The sequence below is a fragment of the Halictus rubicundus genome, chromosome 1 (genome assembly GCF_050948215.1).
Source record: "Halictus rubicundus isolate RS-2024b chromosome 1, iyHalRubi1_principal, whole genome shotgun sequence".
Classification (NCBI taxonomy): domain Eukaryota; kingdom Metazoa; phylum Arthropoda; class Insecta; order Hymenoptera; family Halictidae; genus Halictus; species Halictus rubicundus.
The window spans coordinates 31,534,853-31,559,406 of record NC_135149.1 but is presented as its reverse complement, the minus strand read 5'-3'; the positions used below and the strand labels follow the sequence as shown (position 1 = coordinate 31,559,406).

At 42.3% G+C, this 24,554-nt stretch overlaps 1 protein-coding gene and 1 non-coding gene across 4 annotated transcripts in view; one reads left to right on the top strand and one right to left on the bottom strand.

Moving 5' to 3' along the window:
* Positions 1 to 23,671, bottom strand: part of Myo10a (unconventional myosin 10A) — a 121,477-nt gene extending 97,806 nt beyond the window's left edge. For 2 of the 3 annotated variants that reach the window (XM_076800559.1, XM_076800575.1), the window contains exons 1-2: positions 23,273 to 23,671; positions 11,565 to 11,666 (exon numbers count right to left, since the gene is read on the bottom strand). In XM_076800559.1, coding sequence (XP_076656674.1) covers positions 11,565 to 11,585 — 21 coding nt within the window. In that variant the 5' untranslated portion in view covers positions 11,586 to 11,666; positions 23,273 to 23,671. Of the gene's footprint in view, positions 1 to 11,564; positions 11,667 to 23,097; positions 23,117 to 23,272 lie in introns of those variants that run through there. The other variant, XM_076800567.1, reaches the window with a different exon arrangement.
* On the top strand, positions 10,205 to 10,324 carry LOC143361811 (5S ribosomal RNA). Its single transcript, XR_013083528.1, has one exon. It is a non-coding gene; the product is annotated as a 5S ribosomal RNA (ribosomal RNA).
* Positions 23,672 to 24,554: the final 883 nt, after the last annotated feature.

Genomic DNA, 24,554 nt, shown 5'->3' with positions numbered 1-24,554 from the left:
TCGCGATCTCACTTCTTCGAAACGGTCGAAAAAAACGAGGCACTGTTAGTCGCGGTGCTGAAACATTTTGGCAACCGGTAGCTCATTTTACGAAACAAAGCAGTCTTTTTCAGCTATTCTGCGAGTCATCGACATTTGCGTCACATCAGCCCTCACTTTCATTCTCGCAACGGACATGCATCGGTTCAGACAAATATTTCCTAAGAGACCATTGTAACCTTCCGAAAGCAGTATCAAAGAGTAGAGCCAAATTCACCGATAACAAAGAAATTCCGACACCTCTGCATTCTCCTCTGAAAAGACGATTTTCCATGCTAACCGTTTTCACGTTCCAGGTCGGACAGGACGCCGCACTTTCGTCCTTTCTCGCGTTGCCGCTCGGCGAGTGAACTTTCCTCTTCCCGGTGCAGAACCCGAAAATCGACGACGTGGTCACGGGCGAGTTCGAGCGTGCGATGTTCGCGTCGTTGTAAGCTTTCACGTGGCTGGCCGCCGACTTCTTCACGTAGTTCGATCTCTCCTTGCTCTGCTTCGACGAGATACCGGTCTCCTTGGACAGCCTCCTGTGACACTCGGCCTCCGGCGGCTTCCCGGTCGAACACTTTCTCGAGCTCTTCACATAACTGGGAAGAGTCGTGGCCAGCCTGGTCGTGGCCTGATGATTCGCGCGATAGTTCTCTGTCAGCCTGCTTTGAGACTTGGACCTGTACCTGGTCGGCTCCCTGGACCTGGTCCAGGACTCCTTCGATCGATCACTGTCCACTTCGCACATGTTCTTGTTCTCGCTGTGGTAGGACTGGCTCTCCGATTGGACGGAGTCCTCGGTCCTGGAGCTGTTCTCGTACGCGTTCTCGTCCTTCATGTTGTCGATGATCCTCCTGCGCGACATGGTCCTGTGACCGGAGTCTACGCGAGCGTCCCTATCGTCACCACCATCTTTCTGATCAGCTTTGCCATCATATCTCTGAAGGCTCTTCGACGTTTTCCGAGACACTTTCGCGTAAAGGGCATTCCGCTGCGGGCTTCCTCTCATATCAACGAGAGGCAAGGTCGCTGAATGATACGGCGCGTCCGGCACAGGGTCCCGGAGGTGTCTGGTGGTTGTCCTGAACTCGACGTCCACGGCCCTTTCTCTGACACGAGTATGCCCTTGCGTCGAGTACCTGGTCAGCGTGTTCAACGACGATTGGGAGCTGCGAAGTGTCCCGTGGTTGGCTGGCAAGGAGGTCTTCCTTCTGCGTATCCTTCCGTAAACGGGCGGCTCCTTCCTGACCGCGTCCTTGGCCAGCCTAGGGCTGGCCCAGTCCTCCTTTGAGCGCGATCCTCTCGATCCGTGTAGTATCTTCGGCAAGGTCGACGGTCTGGGCACAAGGCCACCGGTGATGTCCTGCAGCTTGCTCGCGACTGCCAGGAAATCACAGACCGACCTGGACTCTCTCTCGTCCTCTCTGCCCCACCTACCGACGGTCCGCGGGACGCTCCTCGAGAAACTGGAAGAGGTGCCACCTTTCGCCTCTGAACTTTCTAGCTTCTCCTCCGGGCGACTCCTGCCGCGAGAGACACCGACTGGCACGTCCACGCTGGCTCTTCTGCGCAGAATGTCTTGCCTCGATACCTTGCGGAAACCCTGAGGAGGTTGGCCCGGCCTGCCGGTCGACTCTTTCTGCGATCGTTTCGCGATCGAAGGCAGGGTCCTGGGTCTCTCTTGCTCCTCGGCGTTCGAGGTCCGCCTCCATCGGTGACGCAACGCCTCCGAAAACTTCGAGCTCTCGTCTTTGTCGTAACGCCGCAGTATCTCTTTCCGAGACACCGCCAAGTCTCGCGGAACCGTGTGGAACACTTCTTGATTCGGTAACCTCTCGACCCTAGGCCCTACGTCCACACCGGCCCTTGGGTCCAGGTTCCTCGGCCGGCCGGAAGCGTGTTGCCTCCTCGCGCGTTCCGCTGATCCGCTGGAATTCGGAGCGGAATTTGTATCTGGGTCTGGGCCGGCGGAATTATGCAACGCGCGTCGAACGGATAACGGTTCCGCGCCGGCGTAGAAAGCTTCCGAGCGCGTGTTTCGTGACGAAAACCGATTCTTCGAGGTCGACGTTCGCGTAGACCTGCGCTCGGGCTTCTTGGCGAAGCCGCTCGGTGCCGCGGTCTCCATGTTGCGCACGGCCGGTCACCGCTCGATTTTCATCGGCATCGTCCTCGGACTTTCCTCGATCGACGATCTCCGACCAGGCGAATCGGTTCAGTTCTCGATTTTCATCGCCGATTTTCTTCTTCTTGTTAGAGCGACGTTTCAAAAATCTTGGAAAACGAGAGTCGGGAATGACCAAGCGTCTTTTCGTCGCAGGAAATCGAGCACTTCCCGTCACCGAAACCGGTAGCAATCGGCGAACCTGTCGGCCACGCCGCGCGAAGTCATGTTTCGACGGAATGTACTGTTGAAGACACTGCTAAAGGCTGCGCTAACGGGAACGTCAATTAAATCACGAACAGACCACGAAGCACGTAATTCACCTAGGCCGCCGCGCCGCTCCGCGCCGGCCGATTTCAGCGTATGCCGGTCTCGTTTAACACCAATTAACGCCGGCCGCGCGGAATTTTGCGTGAACCTGACATTGTTATCAGCCTGAACGGCGATACGGGTTTGCCCGGGTACCAGTTTCTCGCTCGACCAGATACGATCGAACCACGTCCGCGACTAATATCGGCGAGCAACGATACTTTCGTTGCCGATTTTTCGACCGCGCAATTAACCGCGGGTCAAAGCAACGTTCCCGCGTAGTTTCTCTTTAACTGCGCCGCGGATTTTTCCGATCGGACAAAGCGAGAGAACGTCGTCACGTCGCCGGAGCCCGCAGGGTTCAAGGTGAACGCAGGGGAGACCCCACTTCCGCCTTCCCTGTTCTTTCTATTTGCAGAAAGTCTCGGCAAACACCGTCCGGCTCGCGGAGGATCAGAAAAGGTGTCTCCTAGTCAAATCCAGGTGTCGTTCACCTGTACTTTCATTCCGCATCGGCTGCGTCACGGTGATCGCGGCATTTCGTCGTGCGGCGGCTCCGCCGATCGTTTCGATGATTCGCCACGAGATCATAGGGATCGTAGAAGAACGCGTTCCCTTCGATCGACGGGATCGCGTCGCCGGAGCTCGGCCCGCTTTGGAACCCGATCACGATCGGTCAAGATTCGAGACAATCGGGCCCGCGCGACGCGCTCGCGCATTTTAAACTCGCCTTAAAGAAGTTAGGAGGTCGCCGAGACGGTTTACTATCCAGCGCATTGGGTCACCAGTCTCGAAAAATTCGTGTTCCGCCGCGATGAATTCGTTAACGGTCACCGGGGCGCGACGTTTCGGGAATACCGGCGCGCGGCTTCCATCGGTCGTCCTCTTCTTGCCGATCTCCCGGTATTTCAACGGTCCCCTTCGACGATCCTTTGTCACTTCGAACCAACCGGCGCGGGACGACGTTATGAAAAGTCGCGGATAGTCCTCTGTCCTCGTGTTCAGCACCTACGACACTCCTCCGTTGCTCCACGTCGCTGCGTCTCCCGATCTCGCTGTCCTTCAGCTCGTTTCACAAGCTAGTCGCTCACACACACACACACACACAGCCACACACAAAGGCCCCGCGAACGTATACACCTCGAAATCTCGAATCGGATCCATCGAAAATCCCGCGAGGATGTCGGGGATTTCCACCGCGCGTGCTGCTTCGCGTTCGCGAAAACCGATCGGCGAAACGGGGTCAGCCGGAAACGCTGCCGCGAGGACTGACACAGCTCGAAGGACCACGCTGCACCGTCCACGTACCGTGGAGACGCAAAATTAGGGTCGGGACCGACGAGCAAAGGGAGGAAGAACGTGGTCGACCAGGAGGAATCGAGTTCCGCGATCCGGACGCGAGGATGTTCGATGCAACACTGGAAGTTACACGCCTCTTCTCCGCAACAATTGCTGCGTGTGCACAGTGGCGTACAGGTTTTCTAATTAAGCCGGCCTCGTGGCTAATTGCGCCGATGCCGGCTAGCGCGTCCGTCCCGGAACCGAGCCCTTACAGGGCCCGTCCGTTTCGGTTGCAGCTTCCGGGGTCCGTTCCTCCATCGTGCGCTCAATGGTCCGGCGAGAGCGTTGCGAAACGAGCGCAAAGCGCACGGGGGAAACGCGTGCGCGCGAGCGCGCGCGCGCTCCACGCTTTCCCGACGGAAAACGTTGAAGAAGAGGTGCTGGCGCCAGTGGATCGAAGTGCTTTGGGGTGGAACCAAGCGTGCCTCTCTTCTTATATAAATTACGCGCTAAATACGAGTACGCCTACGTGGAGCTAGCCTGGATATAGGCTGCACAGAACGGGAAGCGATTCTCTAACTAGCCACCGTGGCGAGTTGCAGAAACGGCCGGGGCCTGTCGATGGTAAAAACCGATTGTGTTCGCGGAACCGTTCGAACCGCGTTCGTACGAGTTCAAACCGGGGAAGATTTATATTGGGCAACGGTTTCGCCGGCGCGGCAGTTGCGTTATCTTACGGTCCCGATTTTCTCTCTCTCTCTCTCTCTCTCTTTCTCAGAAATTTTTCCAAGCCCGCAGCTAATGACATGGATACTTTCGCGATGGCTTTCCGCCGGCTTCCGTAATTATACAATGTGCGAGGTTGATCGGTGATCAAATTCCCGGGCATCTACAGTGACTCACGAAACTATTTGACCCTTAAGTGCATAGGTAAACTAAATCTTAGGAACATGAATGCATACATGGGGTCCACTGAGGACCCCACTTACCTAATTCCTTGCTAACTTTGATTACAGCAACAATTTATTTCTGTAAACTTTCTGTAAAACTGTACAATTTCTGTAAACTAAAAATGGCGCGGCTAAAAATGTTAACACAAAATCCAACACTGGGGTCCTTTGCGGACCCCACTCATGCATTTAAGGGTTAAACAATTACCATGAAACACTTGATTTATTACAATAAGTACAGTCGGTCACGGAAATATTCGGACACCACTACAGTTTTGACTATTATAGTTTATAAATTTATGCAATAAAAATAAAAAGAGATTTCACGTGCATATCAAACGACGTGTTCTTACTTTTCCGATCCATTTCGCACAAATTTTGAGCGAGACTGACAAATATTCGATCCCTAACATACTCTGTACATAATGGTATGTTTACAAACATTGTTTCAGTCAGTTCCTGGAACCTGTAAACTTGAGAAGTATGGCAAGTCTCCGAATATTTTCGTGACATGAAAATGAGCGTACTGTCCATTTTTCTTTTATTATTTATGTAATCACTTATCGTAAATAAATATCTCATATGTTTTTGTTAACTACACACTGCATAGTAACATACGTGAAACCTCTTTTTGTTCTTATTGCATTTTCTGAAGTACGGACTATAATAGTCAAAACTATGGTGGTGTCCGAATATTTTCGTGACCGACTGTATATTATAAAGTATATTATAAAAAGAACACTAATACGCTTTTATAACGGATCCAATTTCTTCCATTATTACATCAACGCTTTACATTTTTCGAATACGGTCGATTAAAATTCTGAATGTTAACTTACATTTTTCTTTATGCTTACACAGTGATTTCTCTATATATGTCGCCAAGGCCTGGGTGATAAACGTCGCGGAATTATCCCCGCTACCGCGAGGTATACCCCGTGAGGGACGCCGAGGAGTGTAAACATAACACGGCTCGGACATGTTTCTTCATTTATTATAATAAGTATATTATACAATACTTACAGAAATATTAACATTGTAAATTGGTATGACTCTCTGGATTGTACAGGTCAAGTTTCAAGTGAATCGAAATATGTATACAATAGTTCAGTTCATATGTATACATAGTGTTCAAATACTTTCGTGAGTGACTGTAATTGATTCGTAAGACGAGTGCAATTCATAAATATTAGAACGTTTATTTGTTTTAGCAAAGAGAGGTGAAATTTGTGTGAAGCAATCGGTGCTGGTGTTTTGTAATCTTATGTATCAGTTGTCTGATGTAAGTATGCAAGTACAGTTATTTATGACGAATATTATTGAGCATGTGAGGATCAATTTCCGGTTTCAAATAGATTTTTGGATTGCTCTATTTAAAAACGAAATTTCCGCTGTAAAGTTTACTCCTTTGTACCGTTTGTATTGTGCAAGTGCTACTTGCATAATTATTGTGTGCACTTATTTTATGTCCGAATGTCTCTACCTCTGATATATTAAAATTGTTTCGTTACGCAGTGGATAAACGAGAAAAATATTTAGTTTTATTCGGAATTAAATTTTCGAATATTCAATAATTTCAATAATTCAATATTGAATAATTCAAGTATTTAGAATACAAGCTTGTGGGGTGCAATATCAGAGACAAATGTGGTACTTTTTTAGCAAAATATTTATTTATGTGTTTCAATTAATTTATCACTATTAGAACGGATGTAAAGGTCCTTGTAGTACATTAGAAATAAATACTATGTAGGTTCAAAGGAATATTTCTACTTTTTCAAATTTGTTTATAGCAAATGATATAGTGGTATTTAATGGAGATCGGAACACAAAAACTTTACGTTCAATTTAACAGACGCGCAATGCTACTCCTACTATAGGGAAATTAGAGAGGATGCTTCCGTTAAATCTAATTATGGCGTTGGAACACATTTGTGGTCTGACTTGTGTACGTTTCATTTAAAAGATATTTTAAGATAACAAATTCGTTGAAAACGTCACTCGCCTTTCGGAATGTTACAATAATTATTTTTCCCTTTTGATGTATTGTAAATTATACGTAAATCTTGATAAAAAAAACCAATTAATTATTTCCTTTCACTTGAATTTCAAAATCTCTTGGTATCAAAAATTAGCAACCCAAGAAAGTGATAAGTAAGTATTTTTTTATATTGTCAACATTTCCAATAAATTTGAATGTATGAAATTATAAATTTTATGACCTAGACAATAATTTCTATACATTTTGAAAAAAGTTTTTATGAAAATATAGGTATCTGAAGCTGTAATTATTTCCACTGCAAGAATCCAAAAATCTAATTTAATCCAATTCCGTTAATAATACGTGTTAATTAGTAGAAAAATTAATAGGTGAAATATAAGGTCGTGAAACCATTAAAAGAACAAGAATATCCTTACATTTCAAAATACATTTCTATTTAGTTTTCATCACAAAATATATGTTTAGGGAATAAAATAAAAATCAAATAAGGGCCTTATGGTCCAAATTCTGAAGAAAACAAGGAACACCAACGCGTGCAACAGAGAAATGTTTTACTTTTCAAGTTAGTTCGGGCAGATTTACCCGCGTTCTCACTTTTACTGGCTTAGTATTACACGGGCCCAATCAAGAATAATGAGCTCACGAATAATTGCGGAAGAGATCGTCGTCGGGCAGCGTAACCGATATTAAAAAGATTGAAGTAATGAAACGTGCGTCGCTTCGGCTTCGATGCCTAATGCGCCACAGTTCCTTTTGTGATCATTGAAAAACGCTGTCAGATTACATTTCAGAGTACGGTTAATTAAAAATGCTCTATCCTTTGAACAAGTCCTATCTAAATGTTTGAAAGCAACGGTAGTCTTTCATTTTTAAATGCACGGAACGCGTGTTGAACTTGCTAACACCTTTTCCATTTTTCCAAGCGAAACCATTGTGTTCAATTACAAGTTCACACGAGCGAGTACGCCACGCACGACTGTTCATTAAACACTTAACCCTCATTTGTACAGTAATAAAATGTTTTGTCACTGTACGCTGGGAAACAGAAATTTCCTATTTGTTGTTCCCCTTAGCCAGCGTATCACTTTCATTAAAACGAAATGTGAAAAGTGTGAGAAAGATTATTTCCAAAATTTATTGCAGTCAATAATGATTTAATTTATACTATATTTTCTTGAACGATATCGAATGTACTTAGTTTTAGGGTATATGTGGAATTCAAAAATTTTGAAGCACTTGGTATTAAAATTTTTCTAAAAGTCCTGCATTTATTTTTAGAGATTCAAGTTTTATTTACGACATAAAGCAGTTTATTTTATGGCATAATGTATATTTACCTAATGACTAAACCACCGAGCGTTAATATTTTATTGAATTGCAAAATGTCGAATACATTTTTCCAGAGTTTCCATTGGCCAAATACCTATTTCCAACATTTTGTTTGCTTACTATTTTTCAGTAGGTAATGAAGCAATGTCCTAATTATTTTGTGCTTGTTACGTTACAATATAAAGAATTTGTTATTTAAGAAGGCTTGTCGCCAGGAACAGCACGGTTTAAGCTACATATCTGAAAGAAACCATTAAACGAGGGATTTGCAGTGAATGATTACTATTACAAAAGTGTGCTTCGCGCTAGGAAAATTTCGCGCGGATTGCAGAAAGAGGTTTGACGTTCGATCAGATTCCGGGAGCGCGAACAGTGCCTTCGTTTTTGCGCAATAGTTTTCACGGATTTTCTGGCGATCAACTGGCCGGGTCAACGGAGCGAGGAGCGAAAATATAATAGCAAGCGCGGCGCTTGTTCGCAAGCGTAGACGGCGAGAGCACAGTGCGATTAGGTCGCCGCGCCGGACGAAACGGCGCGAAGCGCAAAGAGGCATTCGAAAGTGGCTGGGGCTCGTACGATACGCGACAACGCAATTGCGTGTGCACAGATCATTGACTCCGACCACGCAACAATCCCCGGGTACGATCCTGACCACGTAAACATTGTGCAACGAAACGCAATGACCCGTGAGTACCCGATTGTTCAACAATTAAAATTGCTTTTTCGCGGAGACGCTGTCGACACGACGCGCCGCGCCGCGCAGCGTCGCGTCGCGTCGCCTGACTCCTACGCAGGCCATTGAATTCGCGACGACCGATTTCCTGGGTGTATTCGCGCGTTTCGCAATTGCTTATCCGCGTACTCCACTTCTCGGAGAGATAATCTGTGTATCCTTGAATCGAGTCGCTTTTATAAATCAGCCCGTGCCACGACAGAATCAGGACTCCCCGACTAGTTGGAGCGCATTATTTCGACGGCACAATTAAACCGCGGAACACAGCCCACGGACACACTCGCGCACACCGTGTATACGTACACGTGAATCAAATTCGCGAAATAATGGTACAATAGATAAACTAATGGAAAGTAGTCTCGGTCGTTAGATACAATGGACTAGTTAGAGCGCGTTATTTGGCGCAGTAATGAATCAGCAAGATATAGTAAATACAAACTGTGTGTGCGCGTGTACATACGTTCGACCCGAGTTTTCCCGATTTGGATCTACCGATTTATCAAGTTTTAATCAAGCTTCGAACTCATCGAGTTTTACTTGAGACACCTTTTCCAATAGTAATAGATGCACAACGTCATTGCGTTTGGATGTAATATATTAGAGGGACCCATAAGTAATCAATTATTTTGAAATCTGAAACAAACTTTGTAGTAAATGCAGGTTTTTATTTCTTAATTTATTATATAATCTCCATCATTATCAAGGACAGTTTGCCATCTTTCCTGCTTATTTCCATTATAAATGCAGAGACGACGTCCAATTTCCAGTGTCTTTCTATATGTACAAATGTGAACACATTACTTATGTAAGTATAGGAATATTATATAATTTTTAAAAGTCTGTGGCCTATAGAAAAGACTCTTTAATGGTTCCAACAACAGCATCAATTTGAATTGTGAACCGACAAGTCACCCCCAGTAACGTCATCTAATAATTCAATTTGGGATTATAATGTAGAAGAAGATTTTTAAGTCATTCTTCAGATTCAGTTATAGTTGACAAACGCGTCGTCCCTGACGAATGAACACCACGAAAGTTAAAAATTGCAAGAAATTCTAAAACCATTGTCCATTGTCCCATCAACTCGCGATAAAATTCTCTAATATTAGGGGGATCCATAAATAATCAGTTATTTTGAAATGTAAAACAAACTTTGTAGTAGATTCAAGTTTTTATTTCTTAATTTATTATATAATCTGCATCATTATTAGTTTGCCATCTCTCCTGCAAATTTTCAATCCCCCTCTTATAGAAATCCAGGGTTCGTCGAGCAAAATATGACTCAAGGTGCTTCCTTACATCTTCCACAGAAGATAATATATATATATTAAGTTATTATGTTCCCTACTTGTTAGTCTTGTTAAAATTTGGATTGTGAACAATTTCCTGCACATTTGAATATGTTAAAATTAGCCAACGGTCATATCGCGCTGCAGTAAACCGATTCTCGTCCGATCATCGAAGTTAAACAGCGCTGAGCGTGGTCAGTACTTGGATGGGTGACCGCCTGGGAACACCACGTGCTGTTGGCTCTCTTTTTTTTTATTTCTATCCACTAAAATTAATAAAAAGGCAGCCTTGTTAATACAGGAGTTCCCATTAATCAATTATTTGCAAAGAATTTGTTTTGCCTTTAGTTCTGTACCGATCGTTGAAGAGGAAACGCGTATTCTTTTACAGTTTTCGGTAAAGCAACCTGTCTTCAAAATATTCTAATAATTGTTTTACAACCCTGTAATAAAATGGCGGCGTCCGTACCTTCCGAGGATCGTATAAGAGGGGGATTGAAAATTTGCAGGAAAGATGGCAAACTGTCCTTGATGATGATGGAGATTATATAATAAATTAAGAAATAAAAACCTGAATTTACTACAAAGTTTGTTTCAGATTTCAAAATAATTGATTACTTATGGGTCCCCCTAGTATATGGCCGCCCCTGTAGATTTCGAAAATGAACAAAATAACGAATCACAGTGAACTCGTTTCTAGGGCAGAATCTGTGATATTTTTAGATACTCAGGAATTTTGTAACAGTTGTAGCGAGAAATTTTTATTATTCTGTGAAAGTCTATTGCATAAGTATTATTTAATCCTCCCGTCTCCGTCGATTCAACACTTTGACTGCCGAACTAGAAACCTCAAAAATTCCATAAAATCAAATAAAGTCATTTAATGAAATAAAAATTGAATTCCTCGTCGATTCAACAGTTTGACTACCAAACTAGAAACCTCAAAAATTCCATAAAATCAAATTAAGTCATTTAATGAAATAAAAATTGAAATCCTCGTCGATTCAACACTTTCACTGTCAAACTAGAAACCTCAAAAATTAAAATCGAATTAAGTTATTGAACGAAATAAAAATTGAAAAAAATTAAATAAATGATATTTCGTTGTACTGCAACTTTCTTGCATTTTACAGATCCTAATGGTACAATCAATATATTAACGTGAAAATTGATTTTAAAACCTGGACAAATAATTCCATCACCCACGTGACGTCGAAGTCAACGTGTTAAGAGCGATTTAAATATATTTTCCATTATCATTCTTACGCAATTCAACGACAGACGTTGGCAATTCATTTCGTGGGACAGATAGAGCGGGCCGATGACGAAACAGTTAATGATTAATTTTCTAAACGCTGAGCATTACACGGGAGAAAGTTTTGCAGCAGTTCGCCGGTACAAAGTGACATTTAAGAGTTGCGGAAAAACGGTCCAACGTGGAAAAGCTTTCGAGGAGAAAGAGAAAAGTGGGAAATTGACTCACCTTTTGCCACTCGGAGTACATCTTGTCACAGTGTTAGAACCGCCGATGAGAACGAGCTACCCTCATTTTGCACAGGCGAGCCTGAATGTTTTTCTCCGCTTCCTATAAAAAAAAATGGAATATTTCTTATTAATCTAAGCACGAAAAATCGGGATTGATTGATTCAAGATTAATTCGGAAATATCGAGGGCACTCAACTATTCGTTTACACTGCAATCAAAGCATACATTCGATTAGAATAATGATCTGAAATTAGTAAAATAATTAACTTTCAACCGATCGAATGAAACCCGAGTTTAATAGGCGCGCGTAATCCGTTCTTTATTGAAAATAAATTATACTATGCGCGGCTAGATATTTTTTAACATTCTGAAGTAATTATTTGTAAAATATACGTCTTCGAGTATTTTAATTAACCACACACCGTCAATATCGTCTAGCAGCGAACAGATTTAATTAGCTTCTGTTCAGCGAGTGAATCTTAAAATGAACGGTCCGCAATTTCTAATCTGAGGATGCTGTGTTCGAAATTAATTACTCGCGAAACGCATTATTTTTTCCAACTGTGGAGAAAATAAATGTGCGTATGTTAACCGTCGGTGTTTCTATCATCGAGGAATCGAAGCTTCGAGGAAAGAGAAGATCGGCACAAGTGTGTCGCGTCTCTAAACATCTCGGCAACCTCAAAAATCCGCATTCCAGATACTCGAATTCCTTTCAAGGCCAACTAGCCTTGACCTCAACGGATCATGTCAATTATTTTCGACAGCGAACCGCCAACTGCGAAATTCAGGTTTTTCTACGAAGATTCGCAGTTCGAACTTTTCTCCTGGTAATGTTCCATCGATGCGTGGGTAACCCTGATGCCGGAAGCCGAATGATAATCAAACGGTGCACGTTACTTCCGGTTAGCGAATTAGTCTTTCCGATCACGAGGCTTGCGAAGATCGTGATCGTCGACTCGATCTTCCTGACTGAATTCGTCTGAGCATCTTGTATGGTCATCGAGATAGTTATTGGAACTACAGTGTGTTTACTCCATATATGTCCCAAACGCCTAGCCGATGAAAGTCCCAGAACTAACCTTTGGAGCTTCTATCTCCTGGCCGATATATGTCCCTGGCTATACCGGTGTTTTGGACATATATCGAGTAAACACCGTATAGAAATTCTATTACGGAAACATGAACTACATGAACACTTCGAAACTACTGCTTATTTGAAGTTTGGTAACAAATGGAATTAATATTGTACTCAGTATATTACTCAATATTGTACTCATTGTATAATCAGAGTAAAAGTAGAGAAAAATTTGTTGAATAATTCCTCATGGATGTATCTTTAGAATCTTAATAATTGCAAATTAAAAATATTAGAACCCGCCATTTTGACGAGCCCCGTTAATGAAGATATTTTTCCAAAATACCTCGCAAAATCATTCTTCGACCATCCTAACCTAACATTGTACATGTTTACGTAGAACGACGAGAGGGTTCGATATAATTAAAAATAATTCCTAAATAATTAGTTCAACAATTACGTTGTCGATTTTGATCGAATATATCCTGCGAGGATTAGTGCGAAATCTGTGCTCGCATGAAGAGTCGTTGATACCGATCGCAGGCCGTTTCGGAAACACAGGAAATGTGGCAAAGCGTTCGGTTATTTTGCGCGCGGGCAAACGATGCCTCGAGCTCGGAAAAATTGTGGTATTCGCCGTTGCGTTCGCATGATTCACGGTCCCGCATTGAGAGAACGTAGCCGCATGGCAGGTGGACAGGAAAAAGAAAAAAAAAACCGGTGGAAAATGGTTCGCGGTTTTCTCGACGGGTTTGGAAAGCGATCGGCTATTGAAATCGACTGGTTCGCGTTCCTGGGATACCGGAACTGTCGCAAGAAGCGATCCCTCGGCACGAAGGATGAACGAACGGCGACCGTTTCTCTCTCACCGAGGCCGATCGCGAACAATCTGCTAACGCTTCAGACGCTTGTTGTTGCCGGAGAGAAAGTGGGAGAAATGTTTAACCCGCGATGCGTAAAATTTTTATACGCCTAGGGAATATTCTAGAATTCGAGCTGCCTCTGATTCCACGCTCCCAGTCATAAAGATAGCACAATAACAGTCATTGACAATGTACAATTGTTTGCTTGCAATTAATGAGACGGTCCCTACTGGGTTAATAAAACTGGAAGCAAATGAATTTTGTAAGTGAAGATAGAGAACGTATCATTGCGATTGAACTCACGAAAGTATTTGAAGACTTACCATGAAATATTTGATTTATTATAATAAGTATATTATACAATACTTACAGAAATATTAACATTGTAAATTGGTACGACTCTTTAGATTATACAGGTCAAGTTTCAAGTGAATCGAAATATGTATACAATAGTTATGAATTATTTCTTACAAACATAAACTTTGCCACAAAAGTATTTCAACAGGTAACTTTTAAAGCTTTAATAAATATTTAGTAGGTCCACCTTTGGTACGAACAACTCCAAACAAAACTGCGCCCGTCCGATCGAAAAACGTTAAATTTCGATACACCTGAAAAGATTACTTTATTCCAGAATGCATTATTTTTACTAATAAATTCCTCGGCGAATTTTAATCCCTTTTTCTTATTAATATCACCAATGTACGGCTTCTTTCTAGGAACCCTGGCATGATAATCATTTTCAGCGCTCTTCTACATAATTCTGGATTTACATCTTTCTTGAAGTAATCTCTAACTATCGTTGCAAGTTGTGTAGCAGAAATCTTTGGATATTTTTTTATTTCACCGATCAAAGCTCTTTCTTCTCTTTCCGTTAGTTTTTTTGGACGGCCTGAACGGTACTTGTTTTTTACAGTTCCTTCAGATTTGGATCGTTTAAGAATATAATGTAGATCTATTTATATTTAACCCTTTGCACTCGAGTGGTGACTCTGAAGCACCACTAGAAATTATTGTGGCATTATTTCAAAGAAATTACAAAAAATATTACAAAATATTTTTTACAGTACAAAATTTCAATTCAATAGATTACTAAACATTTAAATATTATATGTAGAAATCAGATCAGTTTCGTATGAATAAAATGAAAATATTGTAAGACCGAAGAAAAATTTAGTTTTAGATTGAAACTAGCGCCGAGTGCAAAGGGTTAATAATTTATTTATTGCACGTCTTTCCTTCGCTACGCCACTTCACAATTTATTTGTCTTATTTTCAGGAATTTGTTTTGCGACACATGTTCGATAGATTATTTGACTACGAATGCTAGACTATGACTGACGCACGTAGACCGAATGTTTACATTCAGTGCCTGAAAAACTTTCTTTTCATTCATTCTTAGAGATTTCTGTGTGCAAATACTTTTGTGCCATCAGGAAAGTGTATGTTTGGGGGGAAATAATTCGTAACTATTGTATACACATTTCGATTCACTTGAAACTTGACCTGTATAATCTAGAGAGTCATACCAATCTACTAATAATATTTCTGCAAGTATTGTATAATATACTTATTATAAGAAATACAGTATTTCATAATAAGTGTTCAAATACTTTCGTATGTCAACAACATACCCCATTATATACCCCACGACAGTGGGGATAATTCCGCGACGTTTATCATCCAGGCCTTGGCGACATATATGGAGAAATCACTGTATAAGCATAAAGAAAAATGTAAGTTAAAATTCAGAATTTTAATTGACCGTATTCGAAAAACATAGAGGTAATTGTTTCGTATGAAAAAATGAGTAGAAAACACAGCCAAACGATAACGGAAGAAATTGGATCCGTTAAAAAAGCGTATTGGGGTACTTTTTATCCAAATTAAATTTTATACAAACATATTAACATTCCCAGAGAAATCGCTATTACGCTTTGGCAGGACAAACCGCGCACAAAAATCGTTACGAAACAAATCGTAAAACCAGTGGAGAAAAAGGGGAAGTGTCAGTGCAACTGACACTTACACTTCCGGCAATTTTTAAAGAAGAAAACTTCGGGAGATCGTTAGAAATTCCAGCCGAGCGATTGCAAAGAAAATGATTTGTTGCTCTCGGGTGGAGACAATATTTCAAACGAAATGGCTCCCAATAAATGGTTATAAAAAGAGGCCCAAGGGGTCCGCTTGATATTCGCGGTACCATAAATCTCGGGCATTTATTGCCGAATCGGCGGGCTCGTGGTCCCGGCTAACGAATTGTCATAAACATCTCAATGTCACGACATAAAGGCAGGGCGCGATTACAGGATATGTACCGTGTAACGATCTGCTTGCAGCATAGCTCGCGCAGTCAATGGGCCGCGTTTAGGGATAAGGAGTCGCGAAATGACAGGGGAACAATCGATATAGCGTAGAAAGGCCAAATTGCCGTCGCCATTGTTCCCGGTTGGCCTCTTGTCGTCGTTTCGTTTCAGTTACGCCTCTTCTATTCCGGCACGGCAAACACACGCGCGTGTGCGCGCGCCGTTGTGCGCGCGGAATCGAGCGCAGCCGACCTACCGAGGGTGACTAACCAAATTAGCATAAGATTGCGAAATACATTCCTCGGTGAGCACCGCAGAAGGACGCCAGGAGGTACTTTTACTCGAGGATCTGTCCGCGTGATCGATCCTCGCGGGCGTGCGTATACCTCGATCCTCGATCCGGCTGCTAGATGCTGCGTGAATCACCGTCGATCACGGTATTCGTCTGTTTCTCGCGCTTCAAAGAGAACGGCCACGACCACGCGTCGTTTCCACCGACAGATTATGATGTACAGGGTGTATAAAAATTATATGTCACGACCATCATAGCGTGATTCTACACCTCAAAATTCATCATCAGTACACCGCAAAATTCATTTTGACCTCGAAACTTAAGGTCAAAGTGTCGAAAAATTTGAGTGATGAGTACTATACGATGCAATAAAAGAAAATTTTTCGACACTTTGACATTGATTTCCAAGGTCAAGGTGAATTTTTGGGGTGCATTTTTTTAACAGATTTCCACCGATCCAGAGGTGTAGAATCACGCTATGGTGGGCGTGACATATAATTTTTATACACACTGTACAGCTTGAGTTAGGTTTCAGGTATATTCTAACCTCTGACAGGGTATGCCCGTATCTTCGAGGTCAAAAATGTTTTTTCTCGTATCACTCGAAAGATTACGTACCGTTCAGCGATTGAGAAATACGGAAAAGTCAACAATTTTATTTACTAGGTTCATTAATTGATTGTTCTGAGATCTGACATGGTTCGTTCCATTCGTTTAGTGACAGAACATATGCTGCCATCTTTCAGTAAATGAGTGATGCCTGGGAAAAGAATATTAACCCTTTGCACTCGAGTGGTGACTCTGAAGCACCACTAGAAATTGTTGTGGCATTATTTCAAAGAAATTACAAAAAGTATTACAAAATATTTGTTACATTACGAAATTTGTATTTAATAGATCACTTATCATTCCAAGACGGAAGAAAAATTTAGTTTTAGAATGAAAATAGCGCTGAGTGCAAAGAGTTAACTCAAATCTTCGGAATTTGGCTCCTGTATGATTCTCAGCCCGCCATATTGCATTCGCATGGCACGGGTGAGAATTGAAATGTTTGTAAACACAGACAAACTTTTTTCGTCACAGAATCTACCATTTTGAAGATTGAAGCTTCCTCTCTGCAAGGATCCCCTAAAACTTGACAAACGATTTTTTTTTGGCTGCTTTATGGAACAGAGGTAAGGAGCAATTTATGGTATACCCCATATTATTGTAAAGTTGGTAGTATACTTATCATTCAAAGCACAATAGAACGACCGAGACGATGCAATAAAATGTTATAGGGGGTCGTCGTAAAGAGGGAAAGTTTCGAATAAACGTACTGGAATAGACCGACTGTATTAATGGAAACCATTACTAATAAGCAGACTGCAGATTTTATGCATTTATGACAAGAATGAGCAGTTGCAATTTGAAGCAATGAAGAGATTGAAAATATTTAAGAATATTAACGTGTTGGTGTCAGCTTATTAACATTAGTAAAAGAAGAAAGGAATTTTTACTTGGCCCGTGTTACTTCTAAATGAGGCAAACAATTTTTATTTTGCATAAAGATCCGCGATCTACTAATAAGTAGACTGTGGATCTTTATGCAAAAATATTTGCATCGATTGCAAGACACAGTAGCGAAATAAAACTTTCTTAATTATTTTATTAAGCTACAACCAGTACGCTGGTGGCCTCGAATCTTTTTAATACGTCCACTGCTTTAATAAGCTTCTATAGTCCTTGCGTCTACTAATAAGTAGACTGTGGATCTTTATGCAAAAATATTTGCATCGATTGCAAGACACAGGAGCGAAAAAAAGCTTTCTTAATTATTTTATTAAGCTCAAACCAGTACGCTGGTAGCCTTGAATCTTTTTAATACGTCCACTGCTTTAATAAGCTTCTACATTCCTTGCGATTAAAATTGCATACGAGTGTTGAAAAATAATTATAAATCGACGGAAGGGAAATACTTTTCCGAGGCTTGGTAGTAAATAGAATCGGGAAAGGTCTTTAAAACGAACGGTAGACGCGTCCTAGAAAATTATGCGAAATTACAGCGACAAATCGTCGTTGCTGGTTCGACACGGTGAAATAAGTTTTCAGGGCAGCGAATAAATTGCCTTCCATTTCGTTGAAATGGATAATTTGCCCCCTGTCGAATCGTTCACGGGGACAAATTGCGCGTCGCAAAAGTTGAGCCATCGCGGAATAAAAGGAGCAAGGGAAAAACGTTCCGCTGTTCGAAACATTGTTCCGCAACGGCCATTCCTCGTCTCGTGAGATGCGTTTCCCTTGCACCTTTGTTGAAATGCTTCCCCGGTAAATCTGCATAGTCCCGATGACATGCAGTTCCCTTTGCCGGGGCTATGATTTAGATACTTTCTCTGACGAGCACGATAAATATTGCCCCGTTGTCGTTGTTGTCGGAAACGGAAGTCGGAACGAATTAAATCCGCGGGAACAAAGGAATATCGCACGACAAAAAATTCATATTCGACGACCTCTATTTCACCTCTCAGCGAAACATACATCTCTTTGCGACCATATATTTCTTCGGCGCACGTTTGTTTTTAAATAAACGAGTGATCAAGAACATTCCAAAGGAAGCAAATCTGAAAAAAATTTTTTGGCCGGCAAAGTTCGAGGAAAAAATTAAGAACGTGAAAGTGTCTCCTTTCGCATGATTTTTCCAATATTTGAGTGCAATTTAAAAGAAAACTATTAGAAATAGCTGAGCTGGGTTTAGACAATACAAAAGCTTACATCTTCTAGGATCTAAAACGATGTTGAAACAACTAATTGTTATTACATTGTGAAAATTATAGTTTCTTCAAGTGAGCACAAGTTTTTCACCTAAGTTTGAACTTTAAGTATGCATATGTTAGCCGAAACCTAATAGAACCTAGCAACGACTACACTGTGATAAACTATGATTAGTTGACCAAACAATGCAAAAAAATTCATTTGCGACAACTTGCAACAAATCTACCAGAAATTACAGATATACTTCAGGAATATTAATGCGGAAGAACAGGTATATTAATTCCACTTATTCTATAATTTGTTTCAAACCTGTGCAATTAATAAACACCGTTTAAATTGAAATTGATTTCTGTTGCAATTTGAGGCCATAAATGTTACCTTTTTACCTATTAAATTTCATTCAATTATCTCTAATGGAAGTTATTATTTTAGAGCGCCAAAGTGGCATTTTCGCCCACTGTGCGGCGTCCCGGATGCATAAATTATTTGTGCGCTAATTAAAGATATATTATTTCAGTTGAATAAAATGGTAGTATAATATAAATTCAGGACACCTTGCTCTACTGTTCCTTAATGCAAGAGCCGACTGATGAACAGAGGTATTATCGCATGGATCTGACATCAAAGATAATCGACGAGAAATTTTTTGACATACGCGCAACCCAGCCGAATCTAACATCGAGAAGAATCGAGATTTCGTCGAACAAGTATCGAGGTCAAACAGAGAAAGCAGCAGCTTGGCCACAGTGATACAAGGATCTTATGTAATTCATAATCGCCATCTTATTTGTCGATATAAAAGATACGCGGGAAATTAATTATCCTCGTATGCACCGTTCTAACCATCGGACATGTATTATATCGCGAGTTCTTTTCAACAACTAAGAACAACGTTGAAAACAGTCGCCGATTATATTCCTACGTGAAAACCTAAGACTTACATAATTTTTATCAATAGTTATGTAATTCTGTATACAAATTTATACTTTTGTCATTCCGGCAAAAATTTCTAAAGCTTGAGAATTATTTTCATTAATCTGATTTTCAGGCCTTACAGTTGGAGGAAATAAAATTTCGTAAAATAATCGATGAATAACTAAATGATTAATGGATAAATTTTCCAAGCATAATCATACTAACACTGTCCCGTGATTCGCAATTACAATCGATTTTATAATGAAATAAAACCTTCATGGCAAATAAAGACGTAAGAATTGACGAAATAAAGTGGAATGGAAAAATGACGTCGAATAACAATTAAAAACAGGGAACAGCGTTAAAATCGTTCTTCGAATTCAACTTCAAATGTCTCTCCCGTTAACTGAAACGTGATTTCGTGGTATCGATCGAATCGATCGAAGTCTCGCCGGTTGTGGCATTGTTTCGCGAACAATTGCAGGATCGTGTAAATATTTCGAGTCGCCGCTGATTGGAAAGACGGTTTTGTGCAGTATCCGTCGAAAGTTCGATTGCATTGGCACGGAACGAGTTGAGATTCGCGATGAAAGTGCTTCCCCTAAAGTCGACTTTCTTATCGGCGCGCTGATTGAAAGCATCAACACGGCGACACGCATAACCGCGAGAGCAATTAACCGCTGCCGGTCACAATGAGCAATAAAATCTCTCGCGTCGATCGGCGCCGCAATAAGTGAATCGCGACACGTTCTGCGAATAACAAAAGTTCGGAAATGCTCGAATTACTAATAATTATTTCGCGCCTGCCTGCACTGATTTCTCCGTTTACGTAAACAGCGCGAGATCTCCGCGGGATCGGGAATAATAAATAAATCTCGGGAACTGCCGGGAAATTCCTGTAGAACCGAAGCGGTAAAATTAAAATTCGCTTTTTAAGGAACTGTCATCCCCATTAAATTCAATTAAAATATCACCGGTCCGCCGTGCGCATCTCCCGCTGGCAGCTGTAATCAATTTAATCTATGGAAATTAGCAGCGATCCTTTGGCTTTTGTACGATTAGAGAATAAATTACGATACCGTGCAGCCGATGAATCCTGAAACGTTCACATTAAAGTGACATTAAAGTTTCCCATCGAATCGGCCAGAAACCGTTATCGACAACTGCGGACGGGGATATTTTTAGAAATTATTCAAATGTCTCGTACACGTCTGGAAGATACGTATACACGTATTGCACACATGTACACGTATATATATAGATTTCCTCTATGCTCACTCGGTTATATCGTTGCAGCCTATAATGATTCACTAGATAGCCGGCCGCTAATAACTCGCTAACGTGTTCGATCGTTTTACGTGACATGAATGAACGTTAATAACGGGACAGCATCTTTCTCCAGCAACAGCGGGAGGTCACACGATTCACTGTCCTTGAATACTTTCGCCTAATCGGGCATCTAGATCGAGCGACGTGTCCGGATCACGCTGCGAAAACGTTTAACTTATGAACTGCCAGAACCCCGCGACGTAATTACGAAAATATAACGCGCTCTTAAATAACTCGTTCGAAAACTTCCAAAAGCAAGATTTTACGATTTAAAATATCATGGAGTATGGTTGCTTAATTTTTTACGACTGTCAGAAATATTTCTTAAAAGACTAACGGTAGTTTCTAGAGCAAAGTTAAGGACACAGTTCCACGAGCTCTGTCCACTTGAATATGTATTTCCAACAATACAAGAAGTTAGTCGAACAATTATACAAATATATGCTTTCTTATAAATAAATATTTTATGTTATACTAATCTCTATCCAATTTCCGCGATAAAATATAAAGGAGGCTTTAGAAAATACTGAACAGGGTAAGGTACCCCATTACTGTGGGGGTACAAATTTCTGTGCCTATATTAATTATACTCCGAATAATCTATCGAAATCGAGCATAAAAAATTGGACATTTCATTTTAAAAATCCAAGGTGACCTCTATATCTACGCCTCCACTTGCAAGAATATCATTTATTTAGTTTCTTAACACTAAACCTACCACGCTCGGTGAAATGACCGTTTTTGAAATTTCGTTTAGAATTTCTTGTATACAACGTTACTGCATCGCCAAGTAACTTATCGACTTTTCCTATAATACACATACAACCCATTTTTCAATATTCACAACTTTCTTTATTGTTTACTTTCCGAAAAATTTCGTAGCATGTCTTAATGGCGACTCTAAGGCGCCACTAACAATTGCTGTATCATTATTTAAAATATTTTTTACATTATTAAATTGGTTTGTATTTAATAAATCACTAAACACTTCAGTATTGTACGAGTAAATTGCACCATTTTCGTATGTACAACATGAAAAAAAAAATATATATAGAAAGAAAATATTCTTGGTCGCAAGAAATGTTTCATTTTGGAGATAAAATAGCTTCGAGTGGAAAGGGTTAAGATACATATTTTATTTTTGTGCAGCCATTTTACCGTTCATGGTAGGATTAGGTATACATGAAATGTCGGTAGGTTTAGCGTTAAACCCTCCAACTTCTGTAAGCAACATTTTCTCGTATTGTTTGAAATAACCAAGACATTCAAGTGGACAGAGCTCGTCGGACGACACTGTACTTTTCAAATGTTCCGAAAATTGTTAAAAAAAGTCGTCGAAAACGAGCGATCCTGCTCTCGCATTATAAATAAACCTGAACGCACCGCGTTGCCATGAGTCAGAATAGCCGCGTGTAAACAATGCGGCGCATCTATTCCCATTAGCGAGAAACGCTTCTTGTTCATGCGTCTCTATCGCCATTATCATCTTACACGCTTCGCACACCTGAATTCCACAGAATCCTTGGTATCGTTCCTAGCTCCGGGCATCTCTAATTCATCAAGATTCAATCCTACCGTTTCTCCACGATTCCTACAAGCCTCGGCTGCACACCGCCCCCCTCCCCCCGCCATTCGCTATCGCTTTACGACAGGGCCGTCTCATAAATAAATAATCAAACCTGTCCGTGTCGCGCCCGTGTGCTAGATCATGAGAATTCCAGCGTCTCCGAACTGGTGTGCGCCTCGATCGGCAACGTGACACAAGGAGCACGAAACTTCGTGTTTATGGCAGGGAAAGGGTACCGATTCGGTAAGGAGAGAAAGAGAGAAAGAGCGCAGAGTCGAGTAAAGATGGTGGGGAGAGGGGGCAGGGTTCGAGGAGAGACACGTTCGATGGCATTTCGCGTCCCGCAGCATCCAAGAGGGCCCGGTCTCCTGCGTGATCTCCGGGGCGTAGCGCCATTTTAAAATCGAGCCGCGAACCTGGAGGATATCACCTGGAGTTCCTTGATCCTTGTTGTCAGAACGATGCGACAGGGGGACGAGAGCGTGTGGCCACGCGGTGGGAACGAACCGATGGCAACCCGAGGAAGCACGGAAGCGCATGCCCTGACCAGGCGTTGATGTCTCCGAGCGGCATGCTCTCTCGCATCAACGACAAATTCCACTTACTGTTGAAGCCTCCTCTGTTGGGCTGGTGGACCCCCTTTTTTCCCTAGGCTCTGGGACTCCGGAGATGTCACCTGCACAGGTAACTCTGCCGCCGCGGACGTGGATCACTGGTGCACGACGGTGTGCGGCCAAAGGCAAACACGCAACTCTCACGGGGAACCACGAGGATCCTCTCTGGTCGGAGGAGCGGTCGCGGCGAACAAAGGAGAAGGTAAGGCGGAAAGGAGAAGTGAAACGGAGAGGAAAACGGTAGCCGCCGAGACCGGTCGCGGAGGATCGAGATCAGCAAGAATTTTGACCAGCGCGTGTGTCACGGCCGCGTCGGTCACTCGGTTACACGTCGCCCGGACAGCCTGGACGATCGACACTTCCCAGGACCAGCACCTCTCGCGGTTTTACCTTCGCAATTCGAGCGTTCCCGGACGACCGGACACCGACTGCGTTCACAACGCGATTCCTCGGATCGTGGTATGCGGCCGCTCGACCTCGCCTAAGGAGATTTTAGTTCGCGTCGCCAACAATCGGCGCCACCGTACGCTCCTCTGTACCGTTACACGCATTACAGGTGGCTTCCCTCGTGTCCCCTCTGGTCCCCCCAAAGTCGACGTCTACCACGAGGAGAAGGACCCTCCGTGACTGAGGCAGAGATCAACAGAGGGAGAGAAACGCGAGACAACAATTAACGAAGCTCATGTCGCTAGTCCCTGAGCTTCGAATTCTGGCCGCGACCCAGGAAACCTCATTCGAAGAATCGGTCCAGAAACAACCACAACGCCGCCAAACTCTTGCGTCTCTTCTTAACTTATCATTTTACCATTCTAGTGTAACTTCCCGAGCTACACATGCGTATTCTGCGAGAGAAAAACCATTTGTTCATTGAGTCCGCGATTTTCATTCGACAGCCATTTCTGTTGATGGAGTAGCACAGTTATTGGCGCCGGTGTGTTATTGTTTGTAACAGTATATTGATAGAGAATTGAATGGAATTGATAAAGATTGTTTCAGGGAAATGTTTAGTCTCCAGAGGCCTATAAATTGTTTGGCTTGTTAACGATTACCGGAAACATTTTGCTTTGCAGTTTCAACGGAAAGCGCTGCTAAAAATGAAACGCTGCCTCTTATTAGCATTACCTATTTCCCTCATTCTCGTTCTACCGAATGAGACCACGTCGCGTCGGTTCGACGGTACGTGCTCGGACGAGACCTGATTCGAGCAAAAGTGAAAAGACGCCTGGTACCCGAACGCGAGGACAATGGTGGTCGATTAGATGACCTCTTTGGG